The 12,500-nt window shown below is 42.5% G+C and overlaps 1 protein-coding gene across 1 annotated transcript in view; it reads right to left on the reverse strand.

The window, feature by feature from the left end:
- Nucleotides 1–12,500, reverse strand: part of LOC139766743 (uncharacterized) — a 318,468-nt gene that overhangs the window by 204,719 nt on the left and 101,249 nt on the right. The window contains exons 4-5 of the mRNA XM_071695665.1: nucleotides 6,907–7,023; nucleotides 5,539–5,677 (exon numbers count right to left, since the gene is read on the reverse strand). Coding sequence (XP_071551766.1) covers nucleotides 5,539–5,677; nucleotides 6,907–7,023 — 256 coding nt within the window. The remainder of the gene's footprint in view (nucleotides 1–5,538; nucleotides 5,678–6,906; nucleotides 7,024–12,500) is intronic.

Genomic DNA, 12,500 nt, shown 5'->3' on the forward strand with positions numbered 1-12,500 from the left:
AGGCAAAGGGGATAAGAGTGAGTGCTCAAATTACAGAGGTATAAGTTTGTTGAGTATTCCTGGTAAATTATATGGGAGGGTATTGATTGAGAGGGTGAAGGCATGTACAGAGCATCAGATTGGGGAAGAGCAGTGTGGTTTCAGAAGTGGTGGAGGATGTGTGGATCAGGTGTTTGCTTTGAAGAATGTATGTGAGAAATACTTAGAAAAGCAAATGGATTTGTATGTAGCATTTATGGATCTGGAGAAGGCATATGATAGAGTTGATAGAGATGGTCTGTGGAAGGTATTAAGAATATATGGTGTGGGATGCAAGTTGTTAGAAGCAGTGAAAAGTTTTTATCCAGGATGTAAGGCATGTGTACGTGTAGGAAGAGAGGAAAGTGATTGGTTCTCAGTGAATGTAGGTTTGCGGCAGGGGTGTGTGATGTCTCCATGGTTGTTTAATTTGTTTATGGATGGGACTGTTAGGGAGGTAAATGCAAGAGTTTTGGAAAGAGGGGTAAGTATGAAGTCTGTTGTGGATGAGAGAGCTTGGGAAGTGAGTCAGTTATTGTTCGCTGATGATACAGCGCTGGTGGCTGACTCATGTGAGAAACTGCAGAAGCTGGTGACTGAGTTTGGTAAAGTGTGTGGAAGAAGAAAGTTAAGAGTAAATGTGATAAGAGCAAGGTTATTAGGTACAGTAGGGTTGAGGGTCAAGTCAATTGGGAGGTAAGTTTGAATGGAGAAAAACTGGAGGAAGTAAAGTGTTTTAGATATCTGGGAGTGGATCTGGCAGCGGATGGAACCATGGAAGCGGAAGTGAATCATAGGGTTGGGGAGGGGGCGAAAATCCTGGCAGCCTTGAAAAATGTTTGGAAGTCGAGAACATTATCTCGGAAAGCAAAAATGGGTATGTTTGAAGGAATAGTGGTTCCAACAATTTTGTATGGTTGCGAGGCGTGGGCTATTGATAGAGTTGTGCGCAGGAGGATTGATGTGCTGGAAATGAGATGTTTGAGGACAATATGTGGTGTGAGGTGGCTTGATCGAGTAAGTAATGTAAGGGTGAGAAAGATGTGTGGAAATAAAAAGAGTGTGGTTGAGAGAGCAGAGGAGGGTGTTTTGAAATGGTTTGGTCACATGGAGAGAATGAGTGGGGAAAGATTGACCAAGAGGATATATGTGACAGAGGTGGAGGGAACGAGGAGAAGTGGGAGACCAAATTGGAGGTGGAAAGATGGAGTGAAAAAGATTTTGAGTGATCGGGGCCTGAACATGCAGGAGGGTGAAAGATGTGCAAGGAATAGAGTGAACTGGAAAGATGTGGTATACTGGGGTCGACGTGCTGTCAATGGATTGAAACAGGGCATGTGAAGGGTCTGGGGTAAACCATGGAAAGTGTGTGGGGCCTGGATGTGGAAAGGGAGCTGTGGTTTCGGTGCATTATTACATGACAGCTAGAGACTGAGTGTGAACGAATGGAGCCTTTGGTGTCTTTCCTAGCGCTACCTCGCACACATGAGGGGGGAGGGGGTTGTTATTCCATGTGTGGCGAGGTGGCGATGGGTACAAATGAAGGCAGACAGTATGAATTATGTACATGTGTATATATGTATATGTCTGTGTGTGTATATATATGTGTACATTGAGATATATAGGTATGTATATTTGCGTGTGTGGACGTGTATGTATATACATGTGTATGTGGGCGGGTTGGGCAATTCTTTCGTCTGTTTCCTTGCGCTACCTTGCTAACGCGGGAGACAGCGACAAAGCAAAATAAAATAAAATAAGAATATATATATATATATATATATATCATACAAACCTCCAACAGCCAGGATCGAACCCGGGACCCCTATGCAAGAGACAGGCATGCTAACCGCTAGGCTATGGGATGTATGATAGGAAACAACTATTCGAAATACTAAGTACTCGAATACCCTTCGTCTCACAATGGTGAGCAACGGGGTCTATACTGGTTGTTTCCGAACAGACGCACATAACCAGCTGATAGCGTTTTACCGAACCTAACTGTACAACGCGGAGGTATATGAATACGAATAAAGTGCATATGAATGCACACCTTCATAGAACATACAGACCTCCAACAGCCAAACGCGGGAGACAGCGGAAAAAAAAAAAAAAAAATATATATATATATATATATATATATATATATATATATATATATATATATATATATATATATATATATATATATATATATATATATGTGAGAAATACTTAGAAAAGCAAATGGATTTGTATGTAGCATTTATGGATCTGGAGAAGGCATATGATAGAGTTGATAGAGATGCTCTGTGGAAGGTATTAAGAATATATGGTGTGGGAGGCAAGTTGTTAGAAGCAGTGAAAAGTTTTTATCCAGGATGTAAGGCATGTGTACGTGTAGGAAGAGGGGAAAGTGATTGGTTCTCAGTGAATGTAGGTTTGCGGCAGGGGTGTGTGATGTCTCCATGGTTGTTTGATTTGTTTATGGATGGGGTTGTTAGGGAGGTGAATGCAAGAGTTTTAGAAAGAGGGGCAAGTATGAAGTCTGTTGGGGATGAGAGAGCTTGGGAAGTGAGTCAGTTGTTGTTCGCTGATGATACAGCGCTGGTGGCTGATTCATATGAGAAACTGCAGAAGCTGGTGACTGAGTTTGGTAAAGTGTGTGGAAGAAGAAAGTTAAGAGTAAATGTGAATAAGAGCAAGGTAATTAAGTACAGTAGGGTTGAGGGTCAAGTCAATTGGGAGGTAAGTTTGAATGGAGAAAAACTGGAGGAAGTAAAGTGTTTTAGATATCTGGGAGTGGATCTGGCTGCGGATGGAACCATGGAAGCGGAAGTGGATCATAGGGTGGGGGAGGGGGCGAAAATCCTGGGAGCCTTGAAGAATGTGTGGAAGTCGAGAACATTATCTCGGAAAGCAAAAATGGGTATGTTTGAAGGAATAGTGGTTCCAACAATGTTGTATGTTTGCGAGGCGTGGGCTATGGATAGAGTTGTGCGCAGGAGGATGGATGTGCTGGAAATGAGATGTTTGAGGACAATGTGTGGTGTGAGGTGGTTTGATCGAGTAAGTAACGTAAGGGTAAGAGAGATGTGTGGAAATAAAAAGAGCGTGGTTGAGAGAGCAGAAGAGGGTGTTTTGAAATGTTTTGGGCACATGGAGAGAATGAGTGAGGAAAGATTGACCAAGAGGATATATGTGTCGGAGGTGGAGGGAACGAGGAGAAGTGGGAGACCAAATTGGAGGTGGAAAGATGGAGTGAAAAAGATTTTGTGTGATCGCGTCCTGAACATGCAGGAGGGTGAAAGGAGGGCAAGGAATAGAGTGAATTGGATCGATGTGGTATACCGGGGTTGACGTGCTGTCAGTGGATTGAATCAGGGCATGTGAAGCGTCCGGGGTAAACCATGGAAAGCTGTGTAGGTATGTATATTTGCGTCTGTGGACGTATGTATATACATGTGTATGGGGGCGGGTTGGGCCATTTCTTTCGTCTGTTTCCTTGCGCTACCTCGCAAACGCGGGAGACAGCGACAAAGCAAAAAAAAAAAATATATATATATATATATATATATATATATATATATATATATATATATATATATATATATATATATATATATATTTTATTTTTTTTTATTATGTATGTATATGTATGTGTGTGTGTGTGTGTATATGTGCGTATGTTTATAGTTGTGTTACTGGAGTGATAGTTTTCATACATGGTGTTTTGACAAGAAAATAGTGAAATTGGAGAAAAATGTAGCTTAGACATTGAAGCTTATTGATACAGTGGTTAAATTGATGAGAACTGCTATTGACGTTTGTGTAAATAAATTATACATTTCCTTTTTTCCATAGCCAGAGGTTGAACCATTATGTGACATTCATTTTTTTCATTCATTTCAAGCTAGAAGTTTCAGTTTTCTAAATTGTTTCTTACATTTTTCATATGTATATATATGTATATGTGTGTGTGTATATGTGCGTATGTATGTGTATGTGTGTGTATGTGTATATGCATATATATATATATATGTATATTATCCCTGGGGATAGGGGTGAAAGAATACTTCCCACGTATTCCTCGCGTGTCGTAGAAAGCGACTAGAGGGGACGGGAGCGGGGGGCCAGAAATCCTCCCCTCCTTGTATTAACTTTCTAAAATGGGAAACAGATATATATATATATATATATATATATATATATATATATATATATATATATATATATATATATATATATATATATATATATATATATATATATATATATATATATATATATATATATATATACGTTGAATTGTATATGTACGTATATGTGCGGGTGTGGGCTTCTATGTATATGCATGTGTATGTGGGTGGGTTGAACCATGCCTCGTCTGTTTCCTTGCGCTACCTCGCTAACGCGGGAGACGGTGATTAAATAAAATAAATAAAGAATATATATATATATATATATATATATATATATATATATATATATATATATATATATATATATATATATATGTGAGGAAGCGAAGCAAAAAGCACCAAAGACTGTCTCATGTATTCAAGGAATTCAAGTTAAAATCATAAAACGACAGAAAACATGTATCGGCTCTTCCCTTGTTATTACTTATGAAGTGGGCTGTGGGAAGATGCGGGGATGAGGAAAATGTTATGTACGGGTTTGAAACGGCGTCACGGTGAGCGGGAGAAAGAAAATGGTAAATCTTGTCACTCTGAACTGATGAGTCTATATCATCTTCAACTTTCGCCCTGAGAACAATCGTAGACCAGAGTACGATGCTGAGCGTTGCACATGGAGAGACGGAAGGATGAATGCTCTGGTTCCAGGTATTGGCAAGCGCATCGAGCTAGTTTTTGCCTGACTAAGCAACGCACCTCCCCAAATATGGGGACAAGCAATCCAGCAATGAGTAACATGACTGGTAAGCAAGAAGCTAGGAGGTACGTAGCCATCTGGCATTATTTCTTTTTTCTTTTACGGTGAATGTTTCAGCCATGGAAAGGAGTGAGAATTGATATATAGATAGCCTGGAGCGAGATGAAGGGAGGTACCGGTTAAGACAAAGTAGAAGAGATTATTTGAACGTTAGTGTCGTCATCCACCTGTTGGCACACGCAAGCCACGTTACCAAGCTAAAACTGGTTGAACACAACCAAGCTCCGGACAGCAGGACATGTGGCGTCCGGAAAGTAAGATCCTCTCCAAAACGATGTTCTGTAGAACAGAAAATATAATGAAAATTAGATGCTCTGCAAAGTGATAATGAATTTGAAAATCTTCTCTGAAGTATGGAAATAACTGTCACTTACCACACTCCTCCGTCTGGGAGATATTCCTGGTGCAGCAGTAGAATAATTTCCCTTTTAGATATTTACACAATACCTGTCTTCCTTATCTCACTATACCGTGGAGACTGGTCATGTTGTTAAATATAAGATTTGCCAGTCAGTTAGTCCTATGGTCTGTTCTCTAAATAACTACGTCTAAAGAAGATGGATCATGAGTATGTGTGAGACTCACTTGGAGGTGCCCTGCTGCTGGGGCAGATGGCCTTAGCCGGGAAGTCACAGTAGCCCTTGGCCGAGTTGAAGAGCGTTCCTGGGGCGCACCGTTGTAGGCTAGGCCGACTCCGCCAGCAGTTGACGAACTTGGAACAATCCTGCAAGGGGACGTGAGACTGTCATCAGTGCGTCAGTAGTGGTTAGGGAGGGATGATAGGGTGGAGGCAGTAGTTAGGGAGGGGAGGGGGAGGTGGCAGTAGTGGGTAAGAGGAGATGATAGTGACAATGTGGTGGTCTGCGTCAGGAATCACGTTTGGATAATAAGGAGCAGCGATAAGAAGCCAAGTGATCATGAAGTCATCAGATGGAGTTAGATGAAGTAAGTAAAAAAAAAAAGATAAGTTATCATGTAGAAGGGATAAGAAGCAGTGATCTATGAGAGCGATAAGGACAAATGGGAGAGAAGGTGTAGTGGAGTGGACGGCGAGCCATTTGGAGAGTGTTGCTGGGAGCAGAGGTGGCAAGGACTTAAACAGAAGGGAGAAATAAAGGAAGAGTGACTACTGTATTTAAAGGGAAGATAAATAGCAGTCATACACGAGACTCTCTACAACTGACTTGCTTCTAAATCATCTGACTGAAGATAGCATCTTAGAGGAGAGGTGGCATAGGTTCGAGTCCCAGAAGGTGTGGAGATAAGATTCGTATCCCAGGAGGTACGGGAATAAAGTTCATATCCCAGAAGGTATGGGGATAAGGTTCGTATTCTAGGAGGTGTGGGAATAAAGTTCTTATCCCAGAAGGTATGGGGATAAGGTTCGTATCCCAGAAGGTGTGGAGATAAGGTTCGTATCCCAGCAGGTGTGGGGATAAGATTCGTCTCTCAAAAGGTATGGGGATAAGATTCGTGTCCCAGCAGGTAAGGGGATTAAGGCTAGTGCCTCACATTTTGTAACTGGCTATGTTACAGTTACGTTGTTTACCTGGCATGTGTTCGCTGGTTCTATCCTGTGTGCAGTGTTCACCACATGAGCACCGTTGATATCAACAATGAAGTAATGGTATCTGGCTGTCCGTCAGCCATTATCATGATTCTACAATTACCCCTCAGCCTTCAGAGTGACATCCTGGCTGCCCCTAGTAGTCAGAGTGACCTCATAATTATCCCCAAGTCGTCATTGTGAACGCGTCTACCTCTTGAGAGCTTTTCAAATTTTGACATCTGAAGAGCCTATTGTGTCCCCCCCCTCATTTCCTCCCTCTCCACGTGATTCTTTCCAACGTTCCTTGGGCCTAAGAAAAACACTCGTTCCCCCATTCACTGATCCATTCATACATACCCTGGTGTCTTGAAAGACCCTCCACCCCCTGTTCCATTCCCACATACCTTAGGGTAAGGGAAGATACCATCAGGACGTAGACAGAGGATGGCCGCGTCCTTTACGCCCAGCTTTTTGAGGATTCTCTTACCCTTGTCTTTAGCGCGTTCGTACGTCCAGTGCACCTGGCGGCAGAGGAAAAATAGATTGTGTGTCAGTAAACATAGGGTTACGTACCTCATATTCATCAGCAGCCAAAGAAATCGACGGAGCGTTTCCCAGACACTCCTGGAATCAATAACATCAAAGAGACCGACAAGCGTTGTCTAGAAATTTCATGAGACGAGAAATGACAGGGGAAATGTCTATAAAAGTCGACAAGGCCTGGTAGGTTGTTGGGGTCTATATATCTACATCTTTTCCTCTTTCTTTTCATCTGTCTACGTGTCTATGTGTATATCTGTGAATAAAGCCTTAGCTAACCTAAACTGGTCCCGGTAGGTTTCTGTACTCGTCTAAAACATAATGGATGGGTATGTAATGTTCTTTTGGACTGAAGTCATACAAAATCCTTTTTGCATCTAATCTATTAACAAAGATAAACCTCTTACTTAAGTTCATTTAAGTCAGGTTATGTTAGGTGAACTTTTGTCTGGCTGCAACAAGCTGAGGAGTTTTATCTACCTGATGATGCACTATATACTTACTTGATTCTACATCAACCATTATATTGCCAAAAAAATAAAAGAGAAACTGCTCAACTTCCTATATGATGGTTTAAAGTACACACGTACAATTCATCAACAGGTCTGCTCTGCCTGTAGAAAGCTACGATGCATTTTGAGCATCATTGCTTACGCCCAACATATTATCCTTTACTGATCTCGAACAAAAGTGAAGTTATTGACTCTCTGAAATGTAGACAAAATAGAAAACAACGAAGTTTATCAAAGAATAAAATGAACTTAACTCTTCGATTAGATTCGGAATATATCTTAATATGTCCGTTTGATTCTTAATGGGACAGGATTCCCTTCGTTTTCTTTCGTTTCTTTTGTGATCAAACATCCAGTTTATCAGAAGGGACACCGTTCCAGGAAAGCATTAATGGCTGAGAAAATATTGTTGCTGATGACAAACATACGTTTGTCCATTGATTTTCAACCATGATTGTGTTTTCTATCCAAGTATCCACGCCACATAACCTTTACCTACCGAAGGATTATAATGGTATGAAGAAACGGTGGTAAACATTCTAGCTTAAATCTCAAAATATTGACAACGTCTTGAGGGTTTTGGCGCAGTGTTTTATTATCGATGAGCCCGTCCAAGTCTGTTTTAGGTGTGCCTCTAAGTCTGCTGATCTTCCTGCAATAATCTTGAGGGGATCTAATTCGACTTTGTTCTGCAGTAGTGGTCAACGAATGCCAGTATCTGCTGTGGTCTTCTGTACGGCAGATGAGGATGTGGCTGCATAGGGTAGCAAGATCCCACTGTACTTGGCCTAATTTATATCTAAGTCCAATCGTCGACGGTAGCAGGAGAGGAGTTTCTTGGTTTTTGCAGAGGAAGGAGGAGTACCCCGGGATGTGCATGCTTTGGAGATGGCTGTGTCGTATGCATGTATGATTGTTTATTGTGTGTGTTCTGTGTGTCTACTGCTGTGATTGGCTGTGGTTCAAAATTGCTGATATATGTGTAGTGAGTAGTGGATATGTTGAGAGGGTTCGTCTGCCTTGTTAATGTGTGGCCGGTTCGGTAGGATGAGTTTAGCGTTAGATGAGAGATAAAGAAAGAGAGGAATGCGATCGGAACCATATCGAAGCCCAGGAGATAGAAAATGATGTAAGTATTTGATAGCTCTGACGAAGAAGACGAGGTCTGGTCTGCTTTTTCCTCCATTGCCGGAGAAGCAGGTGCGAAACTCAGGCCCTACAGACGTTTGGGAGAATATTTAGAGAATAGGTCATCTCTTTGAGCATTGGTTATGGTGTTTTTAGATTATTCATGTCGAGATCAGCCAGATTGTAGATGGGAGTGTGTGTGTGTGTGTGTGTGTGTGTGTGTGTGTAATTGAAAACTATGTATAGGTCGTGTCGAGGGATGCTAGTGTTGGCTCTTGCGTATGTAGTACAGAGGATAATAGAACCATGAAATGTGTGTGTCTTTCCTGTTAAAAAGTGTTGAAAGCACAAGGAAGCACGAGGAGGTAGCGAACTATTGATATTCTATTGTTGTTCGTACAAGAATAGAGATTTCCCCGTGCCGTGCGTCGAGCGATTGTTAGCTACATAACCACAGTGATTGAGCTTTGAGCGCTAGTGCGCAAGTGCTATTCACTATGACATTGGATGATTCTTTCTCAGATGGTCATTACTGAAACAGCGTAGCACGTTCATTTGTAAGGTTTTGAACACATTGTTTCTGATACTTAATAGATTCATTTTGAGCTTTAGTTCGATGTAAGTCACTTTCATATCAGTCGACTCTTTTACCATTGTTATAGATGAGTTGTGTCCGGTCCTGGGTCATGGACGGTCGGGCATAGGATTTAGGAGGGGGTAGGAAGGGGATGGAAGGGTCTTCGTCTATGCAATGCATTACTACTTTGCTAGAGTCACCGGTTACGTTATCTGTATCAAGAGCTCCCAAGGGAGGTTAGGCTCAGTGTCGTGTGTGGACATGGGAGGTGGGGAGGAACTGGCAGGGAGGTGGCCAGAGGCGGTGAACGGGGCGCAGGTGGTATTGGAGGCGGTGAGGGCCAGGGGTTGGAGGATCAAGCAGAGGTTTCAGGCAATACTGGCGGTCGTATAAGACGCAGCATTTGTGCCGGAAGTGAAGGAAGCGAAAATGTCAAAAACATTTCGGTAGGATGATCAGAGCGGTATAAGCTGGGGAGGAAAGCCAGGAGTTGGGGAAGAGTTTCTACTATTGGTCAATCAATGTGTTTTAGCATTACATCAAAAACTCTTAAATTCTCATACATTTTCCAGGTTGAAAAATACGGCCTTCAGGAAGCATGCATGCAACTTTGCTTGAAGTGTGAGGAGGTCAGGAGGATTAGGATTGAGGGTAGGAACAAGGAGGGCTGCAGTGGGATTGTCAGCAACACCTACAGCGAAGGGTTCGGCATGGTTCGTGCTGGGAGAGGAGCCTGACGATTTTAATGTTCGTCAGGCTATGTGAAGTTGTCCTCCCCTTTGCGGGCATACGCCTGACACCACAATGGGAGAGCCTCTCCAGCTGACACGTGCCTTGCACTGGCGAAAGTGAACAACCTCGGTACAGTGATAGCAAGTCTGTCGATGTATCTTATAGCTTCTCGAGTCGTGGTGGTACCGGAGACACGTTAAGCACAGTAGCACTTTAAGATACAGGTCTAACTTCACCTTTCTTGCAGGAACTGACGTCATCAGGTCCTCCATGGTGTAGCGTTTAACGTTCCTGACCGTGACACATTCACGAGCCGCCCAGGGTAGAGTACATATGTTCGAAAACTGGTTGTAGCAGATAGTCCACAAGCACCTCAGCTCTTCACTCACCCCTAACAGTTAGTAGACAAAATGGGTGCATATATATATATATATATATATATAAATATATATATATATATATTTATCCCTGGGGATAGGGGTGAAAGAATACTTCCCACGTATTCCTCGCGTGTCGTAGAAAGCGACTAGAGGGGACGGGAGCGGGGGGCCGGAAATCCTCCCCTCCTTGTATTAACTTTCTAAAATGGGAAACAGAAGAAGGAGTCACGCGGGGAGTGATCATCCTCCTCGAAGGCTCAGAGTGGGGTGCCTAAATGTGTGTGGATGTAACCAAGATGTGAAAAAAGGAGAGATAGGTAGTATGTTTGAGGAAAGGAACCTGGATGTTTTGGCTCTGAGTGAAACGAAGCTCAAGGGTAAAGGGGAAGAGTGGTTTGGAAATGTCTGGGGAGTGAAGTCAGGGGTTAGTGAGAGGACAAGAGCAAGGGAAGGAGTAGCAATACTCCTGAAACAGGAGTTGTGGGAGTATGTGATAGAATGTAAGAAAGTAAATTCTCGATTAATATGGGTAAAATTGAAAGTTGATGGAGAGAGGTGGGTGATTATTGGTGCATATGCACCTGGGCATGAGAAGAAAGATCATGAGAGGCAAGTGTTTTGGGAGTAGCTGAATGAGTGTGTTAGCGGTTTTGATGCACGAGACCGGGTTATAGTGATGGGTGATTTGAATGCAAAGGTGAGTAATGTGGCAGTTGAGAGAATAATTGGTATGCATGGGGTGTTCAGTGTTGTAAATGGAAATGGTGAAGAGCTTGTAGATTTATGTGCTGAAAAAGGACTGATGATTGGAAATAACTGGTTTAAAAAGCGAGATATACATAAGTATACTTATGTAAGTAGGAGAGATGGCCAGACAGCGTTATTGGATTACGTGTTAATTGACAGGCGTGCGAAAGAGAGACTTTTGGATATTAATGTGCTGAGAGGTGCAACTGGAGGGATGTCTGATCATTATCTTGTGGAGGCTAAGGTGAAGATTAGTATGGGTTTTCAGAAAAGAGGAGTGAATGTTGGGGTGAAGAAGGTGGTGAGAGTAAGTGAGCTTGGGAAGGAGACCTGTGTGGGGAAGTACCAGGAGAGACTGTGTACAGAATGGAAAAAGGTGAGAACAATGGAAGTAAGGGGAGTGGGGGAGGAATGGGATGTATTTAGGGAGTCAGTGATGGATTGCGCAAAAGATGCTTGTGGCATGAGAAGAGTGGGAGGTGGGCCGTTTAGAAAGGGTAGTGAGTGGTGGGATGAAGAAGTAAGAGTATTAGTGAAAGAGAAGAGAGAGGCATTTGGACGATTTTTGCAGGGAAAAAATGCAATTGAGTGGGAGAAGTATAAAAGAAAGAGACAGGAGGTCAAGAGAAAGGTGCAAGAGGTGAAAAAAAGGGCAAATGAGAGTTGGGGTGAGAGACTATCAGTAAATTTTAGGGAGAATAAAAAGATGTTCTGGAAGGAGGTAAATAGGGTGCGTAAGTCAAGGGAGCAAATGGGAACTTCAGTGAAGGGCGTAAATGGGGAGGTGATAACAAGTAGTGGTGATGTGAAAAGGAGATGGAGTGAGTATTTTGAAGGTTTGTTGAATGTGTCTGATGACAGCGTGGCAGATATAGGGTGTTTTGGTCGAGGTGGTGTGCAAAGTGAGAGGGTTAGGGAAAATGATTTGGTAAACAGAGAAGAGGTAGTAAAAGCTTTGCGGAAGATGAAAGCCGGCAAGGCAGCAGGTTTGGATGGTATTGCAGTGGAATTTATTAAAAAAGGGGGTGACTGTATTGTTGACTGGTTGGTGAGGTTATATAATGTATGTATGACTCATGGTGAGGTGCCTGAGGATTGGCGGAATGCGTGCATAGTGCCATTGTACAAAGGCAAAGGGGATAAGAGTGAGTGCTCAAATTACAGAGGTATAAGTTTGTTGAGTATTCCTGGTAAATTATATGGGAGGGTATTGATTGAGAGGGTGAAGGCATGTACAGAGCATCAGATTGGGGAAGAGCAGTGCGGTTTCAGAAGTGGTAGAGGATGTGTGGATCAGGTGTTTGCTTTGAAGAATGTATGTGAGAAATACTTAGAAAAGCAAATGGATTTGTATGTAGCATTTATGGATCTGGAGAAGGCAT

Source organism: Panulirus ornatus, chromosome 58 (assembly GCF_036320965.1).
Source record: "Panulirus ornatus isolate Po-2019 chromosome 58, ASM3632096v1, whole genome shotgun sequence".
NCBI classification, from domain to species: domain Eukaryota; kingdom Metazoa; phylum Arthropoda; class Malacostraca; order Decapoda; family Palinuridae; genus Panulirus; species Panulirus ornatus.